The sequence below is a fragment of the Sphaeramia orbicularis genome, chromosome 4 (assembly GCF_902148855.1).
Source record: "Sphaeramia orbicularis chromosome 4, fSphaOr1.1, whole genome shotgun sequence".
NCBI lineage: Eukaryota > Metazoa > Chordata > Actinopteri > Kurtiformes > Apogonidae > Sphaeramia > Sphaeramia orbicularis.
In genome coordinates, this window is record NC_043960.1 from 51,086,231 (window position 1) to 51,113,845 (window position 27,615).

General features: G+C 37.6%; 1 protein-coding gene across 2 annotated transcripts in view; it reads right to left on the bottom strand.

Moving 5' to 3' along the window:
• nexn (nexilin (F actin binding protein)) overlaps positions 1–27,292 on the bottom strand; it is a 30,273-nt gene extending 2,981 nt beyond the window's left edge. Inside the window, exons 1-12 of one of the 2 annotated variants that reach the window (XM_030133173.1) lie at positions 27,221–27,292; positions 22,453–22,897; positions 21,133–21,330; positions 18,470–18,554; positions 18,220–18,368; positions 11,399–11,599; positions 10,344–10,517; positions 8,716–8,904; positions 5,157–5,354; positions 2,419–2,616; positions 882–1,103; positions 589–774 (exon numbers count right to left, since the gene is read on the bottom strand). In XM_030133173.1, the coding sequence (XP_029989033.1) occupies positions 589–774; positions 882–1,103; positions 2,419–2,616; positions 5,157–5,354; positions 8,716–8,904; positions 10,344–10,517; positions 11,399–11,599; positions 18,220–18,368; positions 18,470–18,554; positions 21,133–21,330; positions 22,453–22,848 (2,196 nt within the window). In that variant the 5' untranslated portion in view covers positions 22,849–22,897; positions 27,221–27,292. The remainder of the gene's footprint in view (positions 1–588; positions 775–881; positions 1,104–2,418; positions 2,617–5,156; positions 5,355–8,715; positions 8,905–10,343; positions 10,518–11,398; positions 11,600–18,219; positions 18,369–18,469; positions 18,555–21,132; positions 21,331–22,452; positions 22,898–27,220) is intronic. The other variant, XM_030133172.1, reaches the window with a different exon arrangement.
• Between the last annotated feature and the right edge of the window lie 323 nt (positions 27,293–27,615).

Here is a 27,615-nt window from a genome sequence, read left to right on the forward strand (position 1 = left end):
AGCAGCAACTTGCCAGAAAAATAGATGTTGTGGGCTTTTTTTTTTTTTTTTTTAACACCATTTTTTATGTGTTTTTTTGGTTTCACTGTTGTTTACAGTGTTGTGGTGATTTTCCTTTATTTGTTTTACTGTGTTTTTACCAAGTTTTGACTGTGTAACTACTTTTTGTTGTTCAACCAGGTGCCAAAAAGCAGCTGGACTGATTTATAAAAAATACAGCTACTGAAAACAAAAACTACTGGGCCAAAATTCAAATACTTGTTGTTGTTCACTGTGTTCCAGTTCAAAGTTCATGTTCAACATCTTAAATCTCTTATCGATGTACATTCTGAGTGCCTTATTAAGTGAAAACCTGTCAAACTTAAATTCCTCTCTTTGACTGTTATTCCACTCTGTTTTGACCCAAAAACACACAGTAAAGCAAAACCACTGAAGAAAAGGAACACAAGCACATACTCACAGCAGCTTTTACGATACTAAAACAGCTGACAATTCACAGCAGCACGTTTACCTGAAATAATGTCTCAGGGGTTAAAGGGTTACATACTCTAAAATACAAATAAAATGATATGAAAATGGCAGATTTACTTTTTGGAGGGCTGCATCGATCTCTTGTTGTTCAAACTGCATTCTCTGTAGTTTCTGCTCCTCTATCCTCCTCTTCTCCTCCTCCTCTCTGGCTTTGGCCATTTGTTCAAATCGGGCTCGCATATCCACCTTCTGTTTGAACGGCAACTCCTCAGCCCTCGCTTGAGTCGTCTCAGTCTCCTCATCCTAGAGAAAAATACACCCAACTTATCTGACAGTGCTGTGTAAAGCCACTGCTATGTCACTGAAGAGGCTAAAACATGTTGGATGTCCCTGTATGTGTGTTCTCTTACATCCTGGAACCGCTCTGCTTCTCTCTCCTTAATTTCATCATCAATGGCCTTCCTCCGTGCTCTCTCCATCTCAATCTTCTTCTGAATTTCCTCTTCAGTCAGCTGCTTGATCTTCTCAAACTTGGACTTCAGGTTTTTGGCCTGGATGGAGCCAGTCCTCTTGAGCTTTGTCAGCTCTTCATATTCTTTGCTGACCAGATCTGCACTTTCATTGACTTCATCCTGTAAAACAGATAAAACATGAATTAAACATTAACCCATAAAGACCCAAAGCATCGACCAAAAGCATCTACTGATGTAAAATGGTTAATACCTGTTGATCCACTAATTCTATTAATACATGTAAACAATTGATGTAATATGCAGTTTGTCATCTTTTCATGGTCATCAGATGTGACCCACTTGGACGTTCAGAAGCTCCATAGTGAACGTGGAAACACCGTCATCTCCTACAACATTGATTCACCAGTAAAATCCATGGAGTTGGATCAAGGGCAGTGGATGGAAACACTTGTTTTATGTTCAGTTAATGATATATTTGCTGAAAAAGTCACTTTATCTTCAGTTTTCTATGTTTCTGATGTTATATCCATCAAGTTTAATCTGAACATTAATGAACATCTTTATAATCAATAAATTAAATATCGAAAAATATCTTTTTTTCACAGAAAAAAAGCTAAATTACAGAAGATAATACTATAATAAATGGTCAGAAATCCCTTGAGAAAGGTTAAATAGAGAGAAAAATTCATTTAGGAGCTGCCACAGAACACTGGGTCTTAATGGGTTAAAACATAAATAGACACAGTAGGTTAAGGTGTACAGTGTAACAAACTGCACCAATATTTTTTAAAAAATAACAAGTTAGCGCTGAAATGATAAATCGATTAACCGTCTCGAATCGATTTTTGAAACATTTACTCCATGACAATTTTCCTGAATCAAAGCTTGATTTCCGTAATTTCTCTGCCTCTAAACATTGGTTCCACTGTTGTGTTTCACACGGATCCTTATAATGACGCCGGAATCAACACAAACAACATGGAGTGAAGCTCAGAAGGGGCACGGACCAAAAGGCAGAAAATGTCTATATGTTGACTTTTCTACATTGGAACCATCACTTACTCCTTTAAACTTTGAAGCTTTCATACAAACATTCCAAATATTAATCTTTATTTGTTTCAGGTGTATGTTAGTTCCATGTTCAGTTGTGAGTAACTTAATAAGTTGGATCCATATTGTTTGTATGTCATTGGACTTGTTTGTTGTTTATATCTATAGATACCTTTATATATACTTTTATACTGTTGTTATTGCTACATAGACATTTTTTATATATCCTGTTGATTGTAGATTGTCATTTTCAGACATGTACAGTATGTTTCACATTTTTACTATTTTTTGGCCTATTCAAATAATTGTTTAATCGAATCGCAGAAAATAATTGATAGATCAATTACAAACATAGTTGATACCTGCAGCTCTAAAACAAGTATTGTATTTTGCTGTGTATTTGGATGTCTGCGTCCACACTGACCTCGCCCATCTCTTGTCTGAGCTGTTCAAACTCCTGCTTCTCCTGCTCCAGTTTCTTTTTGCGTTCCTCTGCCTTGCGTTTCCTCTCTGCCTCTTCTTTCTGTTTTAGTAGCTCTTCAAAGTTGATTTCCAGTTTTCTGGGGTTCAGCGCTTCCTGAGACTCGGTCTTCAAAAGCTCACCCTCCTCCTCCTCCACAATCTGAACACAGATGCAAAGGCAGAGATTTTAGTTTGGAATATAATTTATATATCACATACACAACTCATACTTTATATATAAATACTGGCTTTAGTTAATTGCAACCAGCTGAATACCTGCCTAACTTACAGTGGCAACAAAAAACACAAAGCTCCCTTTCCATTTTAGACTGGAAGCAGCTCTTTAAAAGCATCGGTTTAATCTTTTTCACCCCACTCTGAACCTATACTCTAAACTACCATCACACAACTTATATTCATAAAAAGCAAAACCTAATTTTTTGTTCAGTGGCAGTTTCAGTGTGTAGTAGCAGAACTACACTCTGACCTTTATTGTTTTTGTCTATTCTTGACTTTTTAGTTGAGTTTACATTTATTCTACATAGTAAGTGAAGAAAATGCACCTTAATGCTGGATACAACCCACTATGAAACAGTAAAACAAAGTATGAGTCTGTTCTGGTCTTCTGTAGAAATATGATCGCACAAAAAGGTGGACTGCTCATTTATACATAAAATCTGAAATCACAATTCATATATTATATATTAATGACATTTCTGCAGATAGATCCCTCCTGAGTTCCCTTAAATCTTAGACACCGGAACATTACATGCATACCATTAAATGTAATGTCATAAAAACAATACATAACAAACAAGTGGTGCCACGCGCAAAAAACCCCACCCCTTGCATGTATTGTAGCTTATTTTGGCATCGATCCTGATGTCATCATGTCTATGCATGTGGTGATGTCAGCATATCAATTGCCTCTATATATGTGCCAAATTTGAAGTAAATTGAAACAAAATTAATGATTTTATAGTCATGTGAAATTTTGCCCATTATAATTAAATGGGTGAAGAAAAAACATTTTAAAAATTCATAAAAAATTTGATTTTTGACCTACTTTTCCCAAAATGTAATCATATCTATTCTGGGTAACTGGCAATCTATAACCCCAATTTGGTATGAATTCAATCTATAGTTTTGCTGCTACAGACATGTGAAATTTCACCCATTATAAGTAAATGGGGAAAAAAAATTACAAAAATTCATACAAAATTTTAACTTTAACCTATTTTTCCCAAAATGTAATGTGATATATTCTGGGTCACTGGCAATCTATAAACCCAATTTCAACCAATAATTTTGCTACTAGTGTGTTAACCAAAGAAACAAATCGAACCAAAAACAATACCCCTTGCCTCCCTGTGTGTGTGTGTGTGTGTGTGTGTGTGTGTGTGTGTGTGTGTGGGTGTGTGTGTGTGGGGGGGGGGGGGGGGGGGGGGGGGGGTTGAACTAGTAGCCATCCAAATAGTCACTTCAGTAGCAGTGGCAGCTCGTCAACAGAAAGCGCTAAGGTGCTGCCCCACCTGTCTCACATGAAGACGATAGGAATCAGATAAAATAATTTTACAAAAACATGAATATTTAAATAAACGAGCTGGACATGATATAGTCCATGAGTACCGTGTATAATCTGCATTCAAGTGGAGTTTAAATGTTTTCAGTTGTTTAGCGCAAGAGCGCAGTCATGTGATGAGTTTCCTCTTTGTGGTCCCCTAGGGCTCTAGTTTACCATAATAGACTCATCATAAATGGCGCACGCGCAGTAGACCCTCCTCAATACAAGAGACAGAAGAGCCTCAGGGCGCTAAAAATTGCACCCAACCACCACTCACAGGGGTAAACGTTATATCTTGAGAAGAATCAAGACCTTCCTCAGACATATAAGCTATATACAATGGTTGTATAGCTCAATGGTCAACACTACTGACTACTGCTGAGGTAAACCAGTGTTCCAATTCCTGGCAGGAACAGTAACAACCCCACCATTTAAGCTGTAGTTTAACTTCTCTTTTTCATAAGCCCTGGTCTAAATGCATTGTCCATACTATGAGTGGAAAAGACACTTGTCAGGGACATGTCTGACTTTAACAATACAGTCATAGAAAAATGTGCATGTTTGAAGGATAGACGGGTGAAATTTACTTATAAAAAATAAATGACTGAAAACACATATTGGGGTTTTTTTTTTTTGTTTTTTTAATTAATATTTTAAAATGGTGGTGCATGTCCTTTGGCGTATCCTAGTGATGATATGTGATTATAGTGCAGCTGAAAACTGACTTGCATACTGCACCCCACCAGAAAAGAATTTCACCAGCCGCCACTGTCAGTAGTTTCATACAGTACCTATATGCCTGTGAACTTAAAGTGAGTACATTTATTATAACTTATAATAAATGTCTGAAAGTAAAACTGATGTGGGTTTGAACTGTTTGCTTCCTGCCATATGTTGGTAAACCGTATGCTGCTAAACAAGTTAATATTACTTTATCATTACTTTATTACTTTATCAGTTTTTGTACATTGCTCACATTTTTCAGATTCTATTCTGTTCTATTCTATTCTATTCTATTCATAACAAGAGAAAGCTGAGCTGCGAAGCAGCAGCAATTTATGTCACATTCTGAACAAAAACTGCTTCCATGTTACTGATAAACCAAATACATGCAGTCGATATTTTGGATCATTCACATTTACCATGCTCTTGCGAGCTTCTGCAAATTGCCTCTTCTCCTCCTCTAGTCTCTTCTTGGCCTCTTCCTCTGCCCTCTTGTGTTCATCCTCTCGTCTTTGGCGTTCGAGGTCCTCAAAACTGGCACAGATCTTACCAGGTTTACTTCCCTCCAGGTTCAGTAGGGCCATCAGCACCTCATCATCCTCATCTACAAGCTGAAGAACAAAACAAGCCAAAGATCCCAGTAGAGACTAGTGATTATGCTGTTTTTGTCATTAGACTTAAACATTTAGTCTCCCTTATTTGATGGTAAGACAAAACTGAAATTGACCATTGTTTGTTTTTCTTTCTTTTTTTTTTTTTTTTTTTTTTTTTTTACTAAATGTCCTGATTTAATATTTAACCTGATTTATACATACTGTACATGGGTGACAATATCCATCCATCCATTCATCCATCCATCCATCTCCCCAGGGAGGCATCCAGGAGGCATCTGAAACAGATTGCCGAGCCACCTCAGCTCACCTCTTGATGTGGAGGAGCAGCGGCTCTACTCCGAGTTCCTCCCTTGCAACTGAGCTCCTCACCCTACCCCTAAGGGTGTGCCCAGCCACCCTACGGAGGAAACTCATTTCGACCCCTTGTATCCAGGATCTTGTCCTTTTGGTCATGACCCAAAGCTCATGACCATAGGTAAGAGTACGAACGTAGACTGACCAGTAAATCAAGAGCTTCGCCTTTCAGCTCAGCTCCTTCTTTACCACAACCGACCCATACAGCAACTGCGTCACTGCAGACGCTGCACCAATCCCTTTGTCAATCTCACACTCCATCCTTCCCTCACTCATGAACACAACCCTGAGATACTTAAACTCCTCCACTTGGGGCAAGGACTCCGAATCGACCTGGAGAGGGCAGACCACCTTTTTCCAGTCAAGAACCATGGCCTCGGATTTGGAGGTGCTGATCCTCATCCCAATCACTTCACACTCGGCTGCAAACCGCCCCAGTGCATGCTGAAGGTCCAGGTTTGATGAGGCCAACAGGACAACATTATCTGCAAAAAGCAGAGATGAAATCCTGTGCTCCCCAAACCAGACACCCTCCGACCCCTGGCTGCACCTAGAAATTCTGTCCATAACAATTATGAACAGAAACAGTGACAAAGGGCAGCCCTGCCGGAGTCCTGTATGCACATGGAACAGGTCTGACTTACTGCCGGCAATGCGAACCAGGCTCCTGCTTCGGTCATACGGGGACTGGACTGCTCTTAGCAAAGGGCCCCAGACTCCATACTCCTGAAGCACCTCCCACAGGATACCACAAGGGACACAGTCAAATGCCTTCTCCAAATCCACAAAACACATGTGGACCGGTTTGGCGAACTCCCATGAACCCTCGAGCACCCGATGGAGAGTGTAGAGCTGGTCCAGTGTTCCACGACCAGGACAAAGACCGCATTGTTCCTCCTGGATCTGAGGTTCAACTATCAGTCGGATCGTCCTCTCCAGTACCCTGGAATAGACTTTCCCCGGGAGGCTGAGGAGTGTGATCCCCTTGTAGTTGGAGCACACCCTCTAGTCCCCTTTCTTAAAAAGGGGGACCACCAGCCCAGTCTGCCAATCCAGAGGCACTGTCCCCAGCAGCCATGCGATGTTAGAGACATGTCAACCAAGACAGTCCCTGCAAATCCAGAGACTTAAGGTACTCAGGGTGAATCTCATCCACCCCTGGTGCCCTGCCACCTAATAAATAACATTATCAATTATTCAGAATTGAAATAAATTGAAATAAATACATTAATACATTAATACATAAATACATTTAACCCCCAATGAGCCAAAAGCATCAGCTGATCTAAAATTTTTAATAACTTTTGAACCACTAATCCTATCAATACCGTGAAATAATTCATGTAAAATGCAATTTCTCAGCGTTTCAACAGCATCAGATGTCTTTTTCAGATGCATCTAAAGTTTCCAGTGAACATGGAAACTTTATTATCTTCTGCAACATTGGCTCAACAATAAAACCCATGTAGTTGGACAAAGGACAGTGGTTGTAGATAGTGGTTCTTATGTAGAATTAATGATATATTTTGCTTGTTTTCTTTAATTTTCTCTATTTTGATATAATAACCATTGAATTTACTCTGAACTTTAACAAATATCTGTATGGTCAGTACAATAAATATAGGAAAACTCATGATTTACACTGCAAAAATGGAGGATAATATGGTGATGTGCGGGTGAGAGAGAGTTTATAGGTTTCCAGTACATTGTATTTTATTGCTTTTACAGTGTGCTTTTATACTTATTGTTTTTATATTTATTGCTATTTTATTTGTTGCACTTCGTTAAGGGCATCCTGAACCAATCTCGTATCTTGGAGTGCAATGACAATAAAGCCTATTCTATTCTATTCTATTCTATTCTGATAAATCACTTGGTAATGGTTAAATGTAGGGAAAAATTCATTTGGAAGTCACCACAAACGAATAGTAATATCTTTCTTCTTAAGGTTCCCACAGAGTCAGGCGTACTGTGTGTGTACTGTGAGTGGCACGGACTCTGCGCGCACTGTCAGCAGATATTTGAGGTTTTATAGTCGAGTGTACCAATTTCACATTTAAAACAGGTCGATGTAAAGACTTCTGGGTGAGCAGTCTATTGTGTGACACCGAGTCAATGCGGTAGTAAAAATTAAACTTTGCACGGATGTTTGCTTTGGGTCGACATTGAGTCCACCTCGAGTATGCGTGGACCTCTGCGGAGTCAATTACCCCCGATTCTGTGGGGGCCTTTAGTGTATATGTTTGAGTCCTTCAAATCTTTCCATGTTTTATTCTATTCATTTAAACAGAATGGTATTTTGATTTTTAACAAATTCTTTATCCTACTTATAATTTTCAGTGTTTCACCTCAAGAATGAACAAATTGTTACGTGTTTGTCATGTTCTGACCATAAAGAATACTTTGTACCCACATTTCACTTTGCCTTTGTTAAATAAGAATTCAGATTGTACTAATTTTCCTTATATTAAAGAAAATGCTATAGTGAATGAAAAAGAAGGGGATCAGAAATCAGGGACTGCAGGGTGATTGTGCTGATACATCTTGTTACATATTTTCCATCATTCTCAGCTAATGTATCTTCTTCATTAATTAAGATGTATTTTATGCTGTTTCATGTTATGTGTCTTTTACATTGTTTTCACTCTCATTCTTTTTTTAACATCTTTTTGTTCAGCTATGGCATTTGTTTTCCTAATAAAAAAAAAAAAAAATCAGAACTAGAAAAAATAATGATTTAACATTTATCACAATAGTTATTATGATTGTAATGAGGATGTTTCTGAACCTATCGCTCAGCTTCTCTCTAAATGAATTAATACCTCAGTTTTGCTCTTCTGGCAGCAGACAGAGCTCATACAGAGCTTTGATTTGAAATATTACACTCCCACCAAAACTGGCTTATGCCCTCTTGGTTCACAGCCTTCAGAATTTAGAGACATTTAGCAGACTCTGTCCTGACCTGATAGAACTTGTCTGAAGTGACATATGGGATGATACTGACCATGCTCTTCCTGGCTTCAGCGAACGCTCTTCTTTCCTCCTTCATCCTCCTCTTGGCTTCCTCTTCTGCTTTCTTGCGGACTTCTTCAACCCTTTGCTTCTCCAGTTCTTCAAAGCTCAACCTGAGTTTTCCAGGTCGGACCTCGTCCTTGTCCTCCTTAGTTGACTGAGTGTCCTCCTCGTCTTCACCCTTGAAAGACACACCACCAAGAACTTAATAACTCTCAACCCAACGTCCATGTTCACTCATTCATTCATTCTTTCATTTTCTCATTCGTCTGAACTTGTTCTTGAACATGAAGATAATTTTCGCACTGCTGTACAAAATGCTAAAAAAAATAAATAAATAAATAAAAAGACAGTAAAAATAAGATGGATGTTTTTATTTGAACAAATGTATTTCTAGAAAAGTTACTAGGTAATTATGCTATGAGGGCAGCAATATGTCTCTAAGTCATACACTATATGGACAAAAGTATTGGGACACATTGAATTCAGGTGTTTCTTTTCTAACAGGGGTCTGGGATACAAAACAGTAATGACAAATATCATTGTATAGTTTTATTCATTTATTTTCTGAACCCACTTTAATATATATATATATATATATATATATATATATATATATATATATTTTTTTTTTTTTTTTTTTATTATGATAAATCTCATATTGATTAATAATATCGATGTTTACATCTCAAATCAGCATGAACAGGATATCTTACAGCTGTAGACATGATGTGTACCAACATTTTTGTCCATATAGTTTATAAAACATCAATCGGGGGTGGCCATGGCTCAGTTGGTAGAGTGGGTCGTTCAATAACCGAAGAGTTGGCAGTTTGAATCCCGCTCTGTCCTAGTCATGTGCTGTTGTGTCCTTGGGCAAGACAATTCACCCTCCTTGCCTCCACTGCTGCTACTCACACTGGTGTATGAATGCGTATGAATGTTCGGTGGTGGTCGGAGGGGCCGTAGGCGCAAATTGGCAGCCTTGCTTCTGTCAGTCTGCCCCAGGGCAGCTGTGGCTACAAATGTAGTTCACCACCACCAGAGGGAGAATGTCACAGTGAATGAATAATGGATCCACTGTATGCGCTTTGAGTATACCTTCACAGAAAAGCACCATATGAATCTAATCCATTATTATTATTATTACTATCAATATTTCCTTGAAGTTTAATGGGAGATTTTCTTCCTAAGTGAGATGTGAAGAAAATAGATGATTAGTTGTGGTAGAAAATTATTATTATTTACAGTCAGAGCATGAAAAATGTTTTAGAAATTTAGAGGTACAGCATTTAAAATCATAGTCATGGATAAAAAAACAAAAACAAAATCAATGTTGAGAGAAATTAAGTAAAAACCATCTTTGAGGCATTTTGGAAGCAAAGATAAGAATTTAAACCAAACTAACCAATGCAACGATATTTATCCCAATATAAAACTATATTATGACATTTGTCATTATTGCTTTGTATTCCAGACCACTGTTAGAAAAGAAACACCTGAATTCAACGTATCCACATACTTTTGTCCATTTGTGTATGAGTCAGGCAATTATGCTATGAGGCTACTGAAATGTATTTCTAGAAAGGTTATTAGTACATATACCATAATGTCATTTACCATTTCCAGCCTCGCCTCCTCAAAAGCTTTCTTCTCATCCATCAGGCGCTGTTTGGCCTCCTCCTCTGCTTTTTTCCGTCTCACTTCCTGCCTTTCCTTCTCCATCTCCTCAAACGTCAGCTTTAGTTTTCCAGGAGTCACCTGCGCCTTTTCTTCAGGCTTTTCCTCTTCATCCTGAATTGGTATTTGACCACTCTTAAATGATAACTTCAAGGTCTTAGTAAAAAAAAAAGGTTATCACATCTGACTTAAAGGTTCATGGTGTAAAATGTTGGAGGATTTGGGAAGATCTAATTGTAAAATGCAGTATAAAATATACAGTCATGGAAAAAATTATTAGACCATCAAAAGTCATCAAAAACAATGGTTATGCAATCAAGTACTAACTCCTGTTTGTATCATGTGACTTAAACAGGCAGAAAAGAAAACATGGAATGCCTAAAAGCACTGTTTTGGCAGTACAATGCCATAGCTATTGATGTAAGAACTGAAGTGATTTTGGTTATTATCAAGAAAACTATGACAAATGGCTAAATATCAGCTCTGAAATTAAACTACTATGAGCTATTTTTGTTGTTATCAATATATTTGTCCAAACAAATGTACCTTTAGTTGTACCAGGCATTAAAATGAACAAGAAACTGCAGAAAACCAGGGTGGTCTAATATTTTTTTCTGCAACTGTACACTTCATTGATATGTACCCCCATCTTACTGAAAAAATTACATTTTACTTTGCACATTATCGTTTATTGTTTCACTTTACTGTTTGATCCTGTTTGTCCAGATTTTTTAGCAGTTCTTTTTTTAACTTCTAATTTATTATGTATAGTGTATTTGCTCTTGTATTTTATTTTATTCTTATATTCTATTTTTACTGTTTGTTATATTGCTGCTGCACTACAATTTCCCAGTGTGGAATCAATAAAGTATATCTATCTATCAATCTATCTATCTAAAACTCATAGTTACATAACTGTAAAGAGGGCCCTTCTGCAAGAAGGTCATATTCAACTGGTTTTAATGTGTTTCACTGCTTTATGGCACTGTACCCACCTGTTGAACAACAGAGCGCCGCTTGGCTTCCCTAAAAGAGCGTTTGTGTTCATCATATCGTCTCTTTTTTTCTTCCTCTGCCTTTTTCTGCAGTTCCTCCTCTCGGTTCTTCTCCATGTCCTCAAAGTTCATCTTGATTTTGCCTGGAGGTCGGGACGACTTCGCTGGAACCACACGAACCAGGATTGTGTCATCGCCTTCCTACAGAGTTTGACGAGATACGATACACTCAAAGTGAATTGTGGAAATAGTATGTAAACTACTGTACAGACGGGGTCCATGGAACTAAAACAAATGTAGGTCACATTGTGCACAGAGTAGAGATAAGATTGTGGGGCTGGGGGTAAGGGGCCGTTCATTTGGCTGAATGTCACCATTTGCAGTAGGTCAGTCAGAGTATGGGTGTCAGTTTAAGATAGCAGAATCTAATTCAGTCACAGTAAGTAGGACTGCAGCTAATTTGGTCTCTAGGAGGTGTGGGAAACAGTTGCCAGTCAAATACTGTCTACACCTGGCAGCTCAGGAAAGTGTTCTGGTCCAGTTGTTTTGACGTCATTTAGATCAGGAGTGTCAAACATATGGTCCACAGGCCAAAACCAGCCTACCAAAGGGTCCAATCCGGCCCGTGGGTTGAATTAGCAAATTGCAAAAATTATACCGAAGATATTAACAGTCAAGGATGTTAAACTCATTTTAGTTCAGGTTCCACATACACACCACTATGATCTCAAGTGGATCAGACCAGTAAAATAATAACATAATAACCTATAAATAACAACAACTCCAAGTGTGTCTGTTTGTTTTGGTGTAAAAAAAAATTAAATTCCATAAAAATGTTTACATTTACAAATTATCCCTTAAAGGTGCGGGAGACTCTCATGACCAATTTTTCATCAGATCTATAAAACCTCAGTCATAGCCTAAGTATCACGAATCTGTATGTCTTTCTGTGATTACTCACCTGAATCTCTTGCATCACGGTGAACGATTTCGAAGTGCCATCCACCATAAACAAACCATGTGTTTACAAACAGAGCCGGATGGTAACTCATGCATCTTCGGAATTTTGTCACGACGTGCATTGTGGGAAACGGAGGTTTGCGCAGTGGCAGCGGCAGCAGCAGCAGCTACAGACACGACACGGAAATGGCAGGAGCTCCCTTCCCTCTATACATATTCCTCCAGCCGTTTCCGCATTTCAGCTGCTTCTGTGCCGTGTTTGTTTCATCCATATAATATCATATGGTTGCGCTGCCACTGGTGCTGCAGGCAGCTGCGCAAACCTCTGTTTCCCATAATGCATGTCGCGACAAAATTCCGAAGATGCCCAAGTTACTTCCCGACTCCATTTGTAAACATATGGTTTGTTCATGGTGGATGGCATTTCGAAATTGTTCAGCGTAATGCAAGAGATTCAGGTGAGTAATCACAGAAAGACTTACAGATTAGTGATACTAAGGCTATGACTGAGGTTTTACAGATCTGATGAAAAATTGGTCACGAAAGTCTCCCGCACCTTTAACAAACAATGTGAATAACCTGAACAAATATGTGTATTTGTAGGATCCACTGTGATCTGTAAGTTGTAATGTACATGTTTAAATGATAAACTGAAGCAGAATATTGTTAAAATTGCACTTATTTTTTTTAAGAAATTTGAAGTTGTTATTGGACATTGGACACACTTATTGGACACACTGATTAATCCAGGTGTGTCTGCTACTTCTTGTTGTAACTACTGTGGTCAGGCACACCTGGATTAATCAGTGTGTCCAATAATTGCACTTATTTTTTTGAAGAAATTTGAAGTTGTTCATGTTATTCACATTTTTTAAAGGACAGTTTGTAGATGTAAACATTTTCATAATGTAATTTTACTTTTTTCACTCTAAAACAAAGTCGTAAACATAAACATATATAGTCCATGGGCCAATAGGGGTCACCATGCACCCCCCCCATAACATTACTAGACCATGATTTTTTATTCCCTTGGACCTTCCTGAAGAAGAAAATATGATGCCAACATCAAAATTTTGGGATGGACTACCCATCAGGAGACATTTTCAAAATGGCCGCCGACGCGACTCGAAAAATCCTGTTCGGGCTCATAACTTTGCAAATATGACAGATAGAGACGTGATTTTGGTGTCTATACCTATGTTTTTGAGTACCAGCAATCCAATAAACCACATTATAACAACCTATGACCATCTCTTCAACTTTAGAATTGAAAAATATCAGTTTCAGACAATAATTTTGAGTGGTGCCTCAAGAATTGATTCCCTGTTTCATGTTTTTTTGTCAGTGATTCACCTGCGCATTATCAATCGAAGAACAGTATTTTCTCAAATTCTATTTTGTCATAAAAATGTACTTACATCTTCTTTTTTCTTTTAAGGTGTCCATTCTGAATGAAAATGGCGCACAAGAAACGTAAGAGGGACGTGAGTGTCACCGACACTGGTCATGAATCTGAACTCTGCATCATTCATTACACGGACACGTCATCATTAGCTTTCACAGCATTGACAGAGGAGAGGCTGGCAAAGCTGAAAGAAATAAAACAGCAAAGACTTTCTGAGCCTGTAGATTCTGTTCATCAGATGACCCATGTCTGTTCGCAAATTCCAGATACAGTTGGGGGCACCAGGGATATTATCGCGAATGCTACAAGCGGTTCACATCAAATTTGAGAAGACTTTCGTCCTCGTCAACCTCTTCATCGGTAACTGAAACCAATACTGGTCATTCATCAAGGTGCCCCTCTAATGAAAGCGAGAGATTCATCTTTAATCCAGACTGCATTTTCTGCAACAAAGTTGGCAGGAAAAAAGTCAAAAAAGGAGGCGCCTGGACAACTGAACCGACATCTAGATTCGAATATGCTGGAGGTGACACTGTTCTCAAAATTGCAGAAGACCGGAAAGATTTTGAGATGCTTCGAAGGATCAAAGGCTATGACCTTTATGCGTGTGAGGCTCAATACCATACCACTGCAGAAAATGCCTGGCTGTGTGCTTCTTCCATCATGGCCTGGTGAGACGTAGCTTGCGGGTCGCTGCTACGCCATGATGAAGGGTCTCTAATATACATAGCTCTGCAACTTCTATGGTATTGAGCCTCACACGCGTAAAAGTCATAGCCTTTGATCCTTCGAAGCATCTCAAAATCTTTCCGGTCTTCTGCAATTTTGAGAACAGTGTCACCTCCAGCATATTCGAATCTAGATGTCGGTTCAGTTGTCCAGGCGCCTCCTTTTTTGACTTTTTTCCTGCCAACTTTGTTGCAGAAAATGCAGTCTGGATTAAAGGTGAATCTCTCGCTTTCATTAGAGGGGCACCTTGATGGACGACCAGTATTGGTTTCAGTTACCGAGGAAGAGGTTGAGGAGGACGAAAGTCTTCTCAAATTTGATGTGAACCGCTTGTAGCATTCGCGATAATATCCCTGGTGCTCCCCAACTGTATCTGGAATTTGCGAACAGACATGGGTCATCCGATGAACAGAATCTACAGGCTCAGAAAGTCTTTGCTGTTTTATTTCTTTCAGCTTTGCCAGCCTCTCCTCTGTCAATGCTGTGAAAGCTAATGATGACGTGTCCGTGTAATGAATGATGCAGAGTTCAGATTCATGACCAGTGTCGGTGACACTCACGTCCCTCTTACGTTTCTTGTGCACCATTTTCATTCAGAATGGACACCTTAAAAGAAAAAAGAAGATGTAAGTACATTTTTAAGACAAAATAGAATTTGAGAAAATACTGTTCTTCGATTGATAATGCGCAGGTGAATCACTGAAAAAAAACATGAAACAGGGAATCAATTCTTGAGGCACCACTCAAAATTATTGTCTGAAACTGATATTTTTCAATTCTAAAGTTGAAGAGATGGTCATAGGTTGTTATAATGTGGTTTATTGGATTGCTGGTACTCAAAAACATAGGTATAGACACCAAAATCACGTCTCTATCTGTCATATTTGCAAAGTTATGAGCCCGAACAGGATTTTTCGAGTCGCATCGGCAGCCATTTTGAAAATGTCTGCTGATGGGTAGTCCATCCCAAAATTTTGATGTTGGCATCATATTTTCTTCTTCAGGAAGGTCCAAGGGAATAAAAAATCATGGTCTAGTAATGTTATGGGGGGGGTGCACGGTGACCCCTATTGGCCCATGGACTAATATAAAACTCTGACTTATTATGTTGTCATTTTACAGGTCACATGAGATCATGTTGGACTGACTGTGGAACCTGTACTAAAATGAGTTTGACATCCCTGGTTTAGATGGTACTTCCTCAGATTTTAACAGGATTGTTAAAATTGGTTCTCAAATTATTTATACCGTGTACAACCTCAGAAAACATTGTCCATTAGACTGAAATTAATGGCATAAGCCCCAACTTTCCAACCAGATACAGTTCACACATGAGGCAACTTTCTTCCTAATATTTCCCATTTGAGCTACCAGCGCTGACTAGTTTATACAGGCGCATAGTAGAACATAAGAGACAGATCTCATGCTTGAGTGTCATTTTCTGATATGTATTATATGTTTTCAAGACCCCTCTATGTACCTGTAGAAGAAGCATGAATACCACCAGTGGATCACCTACCATAAATGTTTAAATTTCTTGTTTAGAGGCAAATAAAAATTGTGTAGTTTAGTTATAGATGATCCACTGTTATATGTACATTTTGAATGGTGCTGCATACAGTGATTTGTTGACATTCATAATTCTATGCTAGTTAATACTGATAATAAAGCAAATGTGCAGTATCTCCTCAAAAAATGCAACCGTTTGTTTCATAATGTTATTGTATATTCTTCTCCTTTCACTGTCCATTACAGTTTTGCTTAATTGCTTTGACAATCTTAAAGAAACTAGGATCCACCTGGTTTTCATCATCACTCTCTCAGCCAAGTAGAAGTCATCTCTTGCAAATGTGTCAACCCTTTCTCATTTGATTGACACATTTTTTTTACACCCTTTTGCAAAACAGTTAACACGGATGCCATTCAAGCAGCCCAAACTCCATTGTTTTAACTATAGTAACCAAACAGAAACCATATGTTCCTAACTATTAGAAACTACCTAGATCAGTAGGAAATTACTGAAACACCTGATCGACACGCTCGCATAAATCTTCAATGCACTCTATGCACAGCCCCACTACTTCCTGAACTTAAGGCAGCTCCTTTATTTCCTGTTTTTCATTATTGGACACACTGATTAATTCAGGTGTGTCTGCTACTTCTTGTTGTACCTACTGTGGTCAGGCACACCTGGATTAATCAGTGTGTCCAATAATGAAAGACTGGAAATGAAGGAGCTGCTTTAAGTTCAGGAAGTAGCGGGGCTGTGCATAGAGCCCAATAGCAAACAATCTGCAGGCCCCATCATCAGAGAGAGAAGAGACTGAGTAGCTGAGTGGCTATTTGAACTCATTTCTCAATAGATTTTATTTGGGGGTTTTTTCTGTAATATTTACAGTATTTCAGTTTCCAGCCACAGTTTGAAAAAAAAAAAAAAAAAAGAATGCCATGAAATCATTAAAATTTGCTTCAAAGCATTTCTGATTCTGGATCCAATTCTTTGCAAGATGCCAAATTTGGCACACAGCCTATGTAGAAAGACAACAAATGGCACAGACATGAAAGCTAACATAATTACAAGCAATGGTGTACGAATTCACACCAAGTGCTGTGTTTTGTTGTCTATATTGTGTAATGATTGATTGGAAGAGCTCATACATTTTTTTTGCAAGTTATGTTTGAAGGCAAAATTAGCTTTTGTTTCATATTTTAAATGTTTCAGCATAGTTAGAGCCTTTTGAAAATAAAATGTGTGACATGAGTGCCACTGTCTTGGCCTGCATGTTAACTGCATCAAAGCAATCAAGAAAAAATTGTTAAGGTATTTGTTTTATTTTAAATTATTTTTATTCTCCAACGTATGGTGCGCATTGGCACCATTGTAAGTGTTATACTGTTGTTGTGTATTCCTGGTGCACATAAATGGTGTTTGGTATTGGTAAACACAACTGTTTTGACACTCAAGTTTTGTCTAAAGTTCCTTTATTTATATGCGAATTAAGTCATATTTTGTATTCATGTATAAGTTTTTCATGTTTTCTTGCAATCTGTTTTATTTCTAAGGACTAAAGTATGATTACTTTGTTTTGTTACATATTCAAAATAAACTGAAACTAACTAACTAATTTATAAAGGAAATAAGGGGGAAAAAAAAAAGGAGAAAAAATTTGGACTTATTCACAATGTCGAAAAAAGGTTAAGTTTTTTTGGGGCATATCACCAAGCCCTTTTACATAGCACACTACAAAATATGTTACTAAAGTGTCATTATAAGTGGCTGTTGACACTGAATTAGATCAGAATTATGGCAAAGCAGTGGCAGGTAGTGGCCTATAATTGGTTTTATAGCACAAGACTATTTTTGTAACTGGTACTGTCAACTCCACAATCTGACAGTTGAATAACCACGAAAAACCTGCTCAAATCGCTCTGTTCATCTACTGTTATTATTACTATAGAATAAGAAGGCGTGGTGACCCATTTACTGGTATTTACCATGAGTTCACGAGCTGGTCATGTCAACAATGCTCGTGATGGTTTCAGACCTATATCTAGCCCATGCCAACTATGTGGATCTTAAATGGCACTCAAAATAACTTGTCCAAGCAGCAGCTGAGGATTACCTGAACCATTACATATCCAAGTAAGAAACAGAACTGCAGCTCCAAGTAACCTCCTGTCCCACTTCATAAACCTGGGATGAGAATCAAAGCCTGTATTTACGTACCTCTGCTGCTTTCTGAGCTAGTTCCTTTTTTATTTTAGCTTTTTCCATGTTGTCCTGGGCTTCCCGTTTCTTCCTCTCTCCTTCCATCCTCTTCCTTTCTTCCTCTTGTCTTTGCTTTTCCATTTCTGCGAACTTCCCCTTTACACTACCTAAGGATTGCAAAAAGCACAACACAAGGATTCATCTCTACCCGAGTCAACTAGTGAATATCCATCTCTTTTGATTCCCTTCATCTCCTTGTGTACATTACCTGTAATTTTGGGGACATAAGATTTTTCAACCTTTGCTGGCTTCACCTCTTCTTCCTCATCACTGGAAGCGAGTAGCTCTTTTATCTGTGGCGGATCAGAGGGAGAGTGTGGTGAGGTTACGAATTAGCTGGGATCATCTCCTTTGCAACTCAAGGTGCCATGCTGGTCCCAGCAAGAACAAGGACCTAATCCCAGCTAATAGCTGAGTCACATGACTTGCAGGTGGGCCTCTGATTGGGCTTTGGTGACGGTACACAGACAGGAAATGAGCATATGTGTCCGATCATGGCCAAACCATGGCACTGCTTGGAGGTTGTCCTGTCTGGGTATCGGTGATAATCCACTCACATAACACCCTATCACCACAGTGGATCTGGAAATAAAGCTGCTCTGAACCCATTCTTACACTGATTTCTATGTAGTTCATTAGTCAGAAAACTGTTACATTTCATCCATGCATACTGTTAATAACCTAATGCCTATATATGCTTTAATTCCTTTTCTTCAGTAAATCTATAATCAAATTAAAGACCATATTTCCATGGCTAAAATTAAAATTAATCCTAGAAATATACATAGATCTCTTCTGCATCATTTTTACTATATATACAATAAAGTATTTATTTTATGTACATCGCATTATGCAAATTACGTTATTGGTTAGGGCTGCAATGACCAGTTGACAAATAGTCAACAGAAAAATTAGTTGACGATTAATTTAATCATCAACAGGTTGTTAGTGACATCATGCACTTTTGTTTAAAGACAAATTTTTATTTTATTGCTGATAGCAACTCTTGAGTATTTAGTTGTTTAACAAACTTTGTCAGACACTGCAATTGTCATGCACAAAATGTACCTATAAGGGAAAAAAGGATTTTATTGCTGCTGCAATATTTGTTAAATACTGAATTGAATATTTATTTAACATCAAGTCATGTGCCATTGTGTCCTTGGGCAAGACACTTCACCCTCCTTGCCTCCAGTGCTGCTACTCACACTGGTGTATGAATGCATATGAATGTTCAGTGGTGGTTGGAGGGGCCATAGGCGCGAATTGGCAGCCACACTTCCGTCAGTCTGCCCCAGGGCAGCTGTGGCTACATATGCAGTTTACCACCACCAGAGTGTGAATGTGACAGTGAATGAATAATGGATCCACTGTACACACTTTGAGTATGTATTAATAGAAAAGCGCTATATAAATCTAATCTATTATTATTATTATTATTATTATTATTATTATTATCATTATTACAAACTATGTTATGCATTCTAATTGTTGTTCTAACCAAATGTTCTTGTTAAAGGAAAGAAAATGTATTTCATTGCTGCAATAAGTATAAGTAATTGTATATATTACTGCCATTGTTTGTTTTTTTGTTTATGATCATACAAAGGCCACACAGACCCAAGACCTTTGTGTTATAAGGCTCCAGTGCTAATGACTGCACCACTGCACTGCCCTTCTATGGTTTACTCATGAATCATTCCTCATTGTTTTTACTAACGTGAATTTGTTTCCTTGCTCTTTTGTCAAACATTCTTCATGAAGATATGTCTCTTATCCGTCTTGTTAGCTGATTTAACTGTGAGACAAAACATGCATTTGATAAAACACATCTTATGTTTCCTAACTGCTTAAATCAAAGGTAACACTTATATTGTTGCTAAATTCCAGAAACTACTGCAAATTACAAAAAAAAAAGTGGGAACAGGAAGTGGCATAGATGCCTAGAAAAAATGCAGTTTCAGGTACAGAGTGGACAATAAAGGCCACATGTATTTAACACTGTTTTGACTGTTGATGCTACGATAATTGATGGTTTATTTTTGTAAATTTAGGCCCCATTGAGACATTAACCAATAAAGACCCGGTGCTACCTTTGTGGCAGCTCCCAAATGAAATTATTCTCTCTATTTAACCTTTCTTAAGTGATTTAGCACCATTTATTACAATATTATCCTCTATATTTTTGAGTGTCTACAACCTCTGTCATTGCTTAAACTGCATGGGTTTTAGTGGTGAATCAATGTTGTAGAAGATGACGGTGCTTCCACATTCACTACGGAGCCTCTGAACTTTCAAATGGGTCATATCTGATGACCGTGAAAAGATGAAAAACTGCATTTTACCCCAATTATATACATAGATTGATAGGACAGGCTGATGAACACTTTACATCAGCAGATGGTTTTGGTTGCTAGAGGCTGTTTGGGTCTTTTAGGGTAAAATTTCTCTTTTTGGTCTCAAACAAACTATTTTTAATGTATGGAAAAACTTGAAACTAATATTCAGTCTCATGATTAAATCGACCCTTCTCCTTGTGTAGATTAATATGTAAAAAATGTAAGATCTCAACACTCAAATATACATTTAAAATGATGAACCCAGTTCTTTGTTTCAGTCTTCTGTGTTACATTAGAACATTAATGGGAGTAAGTCCAACTGAATATTTCCAGGAACAAGTCAAGCACAAATGTAAATCTTATTTGAAGTAATAATGATTAATAGGTTAATAGTATGGATATTGGTGTGGTTGGTGTTGTACTGTGGTGTGTAAAGGACAGTGAAGTCTCACTCTGCTGCCTGGTCACAGCGTCATGCTTCATCATGCCATGCAGGTCACAGATGCAGGGCAGTGGATTATCTATCTTTGACCTGCTGCTTCCTGCGGTTCCACTCCCTTTCCTTGATGTATTGCTCCTTCCTCTTCTGCTGCTCATCTTGGTTCCTCTGCCGGTTGCGTTCCTCCCTGGCCTTCTGCATGGCCTCGAACTTGCCCGTCACATCTCCCTTCTCTTTGTTCATCTTGGGCACATAACTTCTGGCCACAGGTTTACGGGATCGCATAAGTTTCTGAGAAGAATCATAGGAGGACACAGTTACTAAAATGTCTCTCCCTCAACATCCAACCAGACATGACTAGAGCTGCAGCTATCGATTATTTTTGTCATCGATTACCCTATTGATTATCTTCTTGGATGCGATTAAATGATTATTTGAATAGATGGGAAAAAAAGTAAAACGTGAAACAGACATGTTTGAAAATGACAAACAACATGTCCTTTATTCCAGAACCAACAAACAACTACAAGAAGTATAAAAGTAAAAGGATATATAAAAAATATCTATATAGAAATAACAACAATAACAGTATAAAAGTATATATGAAAATATCTATAGACAACACCAAACAAGTCCAATGACATCTATGAACAATATGTGTGCTGCAGTCTTCAACACATTTGGATTCAACTTACTAACAACTGAACATGGAACTAACATGAAACGGAAAAAACAAAGACAAATATTTGTAATGTTTGTGTGAAAGCTTCAAAGTTTAAAGGAGTAAGTGATGTTTCCAATGTTGAAAAGTGAACATATAGATATTTTCTGCCTTTTTGTCCTCATCCCTTCTGAGCTACGCTCCATGTTATTTGTGTTGATCCTGGCATCATGTGCATCACAATAAGTGTTCGTGTGAAACATAACAGTGGAACCAATGTTTAACAGAAGCAAAATGAAGGAAACGAAGGTTTGATTCAGGAAAATTGTAATGGAATTTTTATTTTTTTAAATCAGTTTGAGGCGACTGGATGATTACTCATTTCAGTTCTAATCCACACTAGCGCAAACATGAGGCTAAGTCTTACAGTAACTAAAATTTGCCATAGGACAGCGTTTAAACAGAGGTTTCTCAGTCACAGCCAGCACCTCAAATCACCAATTTTTTTTTTCTCCATGAGGGAGAAGAGACTTTAATGAATATGATGAAAGAAATTTTATGTCATTTTATGTTTTATGTATTTAACAGTCTCAGAGTAACAGTTAAAAAAATTCCCATTGGAAATGAGTGGGAAATTTTTCACTATTTTCATTGCAGTTACTCAAATACCTGAAAAATGAATGATAATGAAAATAATTTTTAAAAAAATCAATTCGAGTCGATTAATTGTTTCACCTCTACACATGACTCACCTCTTTCTTCAAAGCCAAATCCGACAGATCGTGGTCTTCATTTACATCCGGTTCCTTGTTTTCTTTCTCTGCATCTGTAGTGATACCATTTATAGCTTTAGGTCCAGCTCTTTTCTCCTCTGCTGTGTCATTTTCTTCCACTCCATTCTCCTGTGTCTTTTCAGTCTCATTCCTGTCCTTGCCATCAGTGTGGTGAGACTTGGGACTGTCTTCTGTGTGTGACGCCTCCTCCTCACTTTCCTCCTTGGGCCTGTCATTGTGTTCGTTGACCTCCGCTTCTTCCGTTTCGTTTGTCACATTGACTTCCTTGCTTTCGGCATCACTCTCATTCTGTTCATTTGCGAAGTCATCAATGTCGTGGGCGACTACAGCCGCAACCTGCGCCACCTCGGTCATGGTTCTACCACAGTGATAAGTTGACACACAGGTTGGTTTTAAATGATACCTGCAAAGAAAAGACTTCAAATGTTAATGTCTTACTTTACTAAGAACAAGCTACAGTAACTTGAACTTTAACTTGATATGATGTGCATCTTGATTACATTACATATTAAAATATATGCAGTGTGTGCAATCAAAACTTGTTAACCCTGTAAAACCTGATCCATCAAAAACTAGCCACAAAATTCTAATTTTTTGGTACCAAGATGTTTATTAGACATTTTAACAAAATCCAAGCAAAACATTTTATGATATCATTTTGTTTATAATACATTTTTGTGTCACATTTGATACATTGGGCATTTTTATAAAGCACCTTATATAGCTACCTGCAGTATCAAATTTGTTACACATATTTTAACACAATGTAACTGTACTATAAAGAACCAATTATCAAGTAAATATACACTGTTTTAGTATATGAAGTTTAATTTAAAAAAAAAACCAACAACAACAACAACAATGTAAATGTTCTTCTTAATGTAACATTTTGGAAATTACCAAAGACTTTCCTGCAAATAGTGTGTGTATGATTTAATGATAGTGGCCATATTGAAAAGGGGGGGGGACCCTTCCACTGGCTGCAGTGGGCTGATAATCCACCAGAGGGCAGAAAACACGTATCCGGTACTATACAACAGCTTTTTAACCCTCAGCCAACTTCTGGCTAAAGGGGTATTGTAATCGTTTTGTCGTCTGTCCGTCTGTCTGTCCATTCAATGACATAATTGCATTATCTGAAGAATCCATTGAGATATCTGCACTAAATTTATACTGTGGATGTATCTTGGCATGGAGCAGAAGAATATTGAAAATAGGTGACCTTTACCTACTTTTTCAAGGTCAAACAGCCTTGTGCAGTTGTAATATCTGAGTACTTTCATACATAAATATGTATGTAATAAGTTTTATACAAAGACAATCTCATCTAAATTATAAGACAGTAACTTTCAACAGAATCTTACACTATATTTGGCAGAGGGGTATTAAAAGTGCGCAACATGTTATGTTTAAAGAAAGTATTGATCTTGTTGATAAGATAGAGGTCTCAGAACTTGGCATAGCAAATATGATACAAATCGTTTCATAGAGTTAAGAGATGCTTTGATGAACACTGTAAAAATGTCCAGAAAAAACTTAGGATAAATTGAGTAATACACTGTAAAATAGGACTTTGCAATAAAACAAAAATCATCTTTACCACAATATACTTTTGCAAAACAATAGAGCTGGCTGATATGGGCAGAAAATTAAATCTCAGTTTTTCAGTGTTATGGACAATTTACCATTTGAATCAATTATTTTCTGGCTACATGAACTGAAGATGAAGCTTGATTCAGAAATACTCCTTCTCAAAGTCAAGGCCACATTTTAATTTCTGTAAACCAAGAATGATCTCCAGAGGAATAATCTCAATTTTGTGATTTGGGCATTTTTCATGATTTATCACAGTATATACAACTTTAAATTGAATTAATTCAATATATTGCCTAGAAATCATAGGAGGAAACCAGTTAGAATGTCATTATCATTACCATGTCATTATTATTTACATCCTCTGATAAAATTTATTCAACTTATTATACTCATATTTTGGTACTGAACAAACCATCATCATTATAAATATGATAAATGTCTACTTTCTGAAACATTCCAGCGTTTGATAACAATTTGGTATGTTCTGATTGTAAAGACTATATAGGTTAATAACAGTTCTAAATATCAGGGATGCACCTGTCTTTTTGTGGACATCAGTATCAGTAAATGTATATTTCCTAATATGCATTCCTCAGCATAAACATGTCTTTTCACCAAAGGCAGTAGCTGATATTTATTTGTTGTGTTATATTAAAAGTTGAATCTGAGTTGAAGTTTGAATCTGTGTTGATTCAAAGATAATGCGATGAAGGACTGAAAAACTGATAATTTTAATTTATTTTATATTTATGAGGATTATTTATTTATTCATTTATTGTTAAGGGGAGATTTAAAAAAAAAAAAAAAAAAAAAAATGACAGAAAAAAAGCGTTGGTATCTGCATCAGCCATCGGCCACAATGTCATTTTAAATATCGGTATTGGTGTAAGATCAGCCAAGAATTTTGCATTCAGTGTACTGGTGCTAAAAAAAAAAAAAAAAAAAAACCCAAACAAAACCCACATATACACACAAATAACTGGCAATAAAAAATAACTAGTTTCTTCAACTTTCCCTCAGGACCAAAACTCCGTTAAACTTCAAAAAAGTAACTTTTTGATATTTATTGTGGTAAATATAGATATTGACTAATGCTACCATTTTAACATCTTTGACTTATAGAAAAGAATGATTTTTCTTCTGCTGTAGGATTTTCCCATTTACTTCCACTTCCACTTATCAACCTATGCTCTGTTTTCCCCTTTATTTAACACCACTAATTTCTTTGTTTCTAATATACAGTACTTTATTTTTGTTTTACTTTGTTTAGTAAAAGGGATTTGCATGATTGAACAGAGTTAATGTGAAATCAGCTGCTCCTCTTCCCAGTATTTTAAGAAACAGTGCAACGGGAGCTCGCTCACCACTATTTATAGCCCACTTGTGTGTCCAGGACATGTGATCAGGACTATTTCTGACGAGTGATAGGCAGTTGGATGGAGCTCAAGTTGGCACCCACATGTCCCCCACAGGCTCTGGATAAAATGGCCAGACTAAGAGCCAGACAACTGGACGGATGAGGACTGTTTGAACTGTTAAAACTCCGGCTGTTTATGTGTGTCCTCAAATACCTTTTGTACACAAGTGCAAAACACATACTGTGATGCAAAGCTGAAAATCACAACCTTAAGTGCACTTTGAAAGTGAAGAAATATGTCATATTAATTATGTTTCTGCTAGAAATCATCCCAGCCATGGTGGTCTTTAAAATGCAGCTTCAACTCGGCCCCGGTCCTGTAATCTTTGACGTGTGCAATGGAATGTGACCACTTTAGGCTTCATCAATCATCAAGTTAATGCATATAACATGAACACCCTGGGTTTCAGAAGTCCTCTAATCTGCAAACACAAATATTTTACTTACAGTCAGAATTTAAAACTTGATTTATTTCCATTCAGTGCATCTGGAGTGAGTGCATGCATATATTACTGGTTCTATACACAGTGCTTAATGATCAGTGAGTGATTTGTGATAAGAGTTTCTAAACTTACTGATGATCATTTGGATATTCTTCATATTTTCCCTAGAAGCCATATAACAGGGAGTCAAATGTCAGCAGATTGACAGCACAAACTGAACACTGTATGACTTCATCTGCTGCCATTTTGAAAATGCAGCCTGGTTTAAGTAAAACTGAAACATCCTCACTAAGAAAAACTAGAATACACAACAAAACGATTCTTTTAAGGATTATCTCAAGTACATAAGTGATGAGGAAAACGATGCTACTATTTTACAAAAGACTTCACAAAATCTTACTGGAAATAAAACAATTTCAACGTTTTACCACTACAATCTGAATGGAAAGTAGCAGGACACATTTTAGGTCTGACTTAAGAGGTCCCGTTTCTGACCTCAGCTGGTCTGAGATATCATGAGTGTGTGCCAGAAAAAACTGTGAGTTTGACTCTTATACAGCACAGGTGTCGAATCACTGAAACTGACCAAACCTAAACTGTACTGGAACATGTGGGAGCACTGTCAAACACTGGACTGTCCTAAATGGACCCATAAACAACAATAGCAGAAAACGGTGCCAATTGTTATCCTTGAAACTTATCTAAATGAGGATGGATATTATATTCGAGGAAATTCTATTAACCCTGAAAACCCTTAACTATTTTTGTCACAGGTTCCAAATGATTTTTTGTTTTTCCTGGGTGATTTATTAGTATTCATTATAACAGATGTAGATGTTCTTAAAAGGTCAGCGTAAAGGAAAAAATTTCAGAAAAAGTGACTTTTTCAACTTAACATATAATTAACTGAACATAAACCAAGTGTGCCCATCCACTGTCACTGATGAAACTCCATAGGTTTTACTGACGAATCAATGTTGTAGAAGATGAGGGTGTTTCCACGTTCACTACGGAGCCTCTGAACGTCCAAATGGGTCATATCTGATGACCATGAAAAGATGACAAACTGCATTTTACATCAATTATTTGCATGTTTTGATAGGGTTAATGGATCAACAGGTATTAAACCGTTTACATCAGTAGATGGTTTCGGTTACTGGTGATGTTTGGGTCTTTATGGGTTAAAACCAAACCACCACGATGATGAAGACGCTTTTTAAAACCACTTGTCAAACCTCTTCTGTCTACAATTCAGCGGTAGAAGGTTTACCTGCTCGGGTTCTCCGGTACTGACTAATAAAACTCCTGTGTGCGGGTCCGGTCGGAGCTCCGACGTGTGTCCTACGGGTGCAGCAGCTCAACTAGCGGCGGGGACGAGTCCACGGTCCACTTTCCATAAAAGTACCGTGACTCTGTACCGGATACAACATTCCGCACGCGCCCGCCGTAGGTTCAGCTGTTCCCGCTCGCGCACGCGCACACAGTCCTGTAGTGATCATCTGCGGTCACAGCTGCAAAAATAACCTGCACCGATTTCACCTTAACCCTCCCAAACCAGTGGAAATGTGCAACGTTTATGCTACATATATACATGGCTCTTGGAAGGTATTTTATTTCTTATTTATTTGTTTATTTATTTTGCATTACTTTGAACCCTTTTGTCAA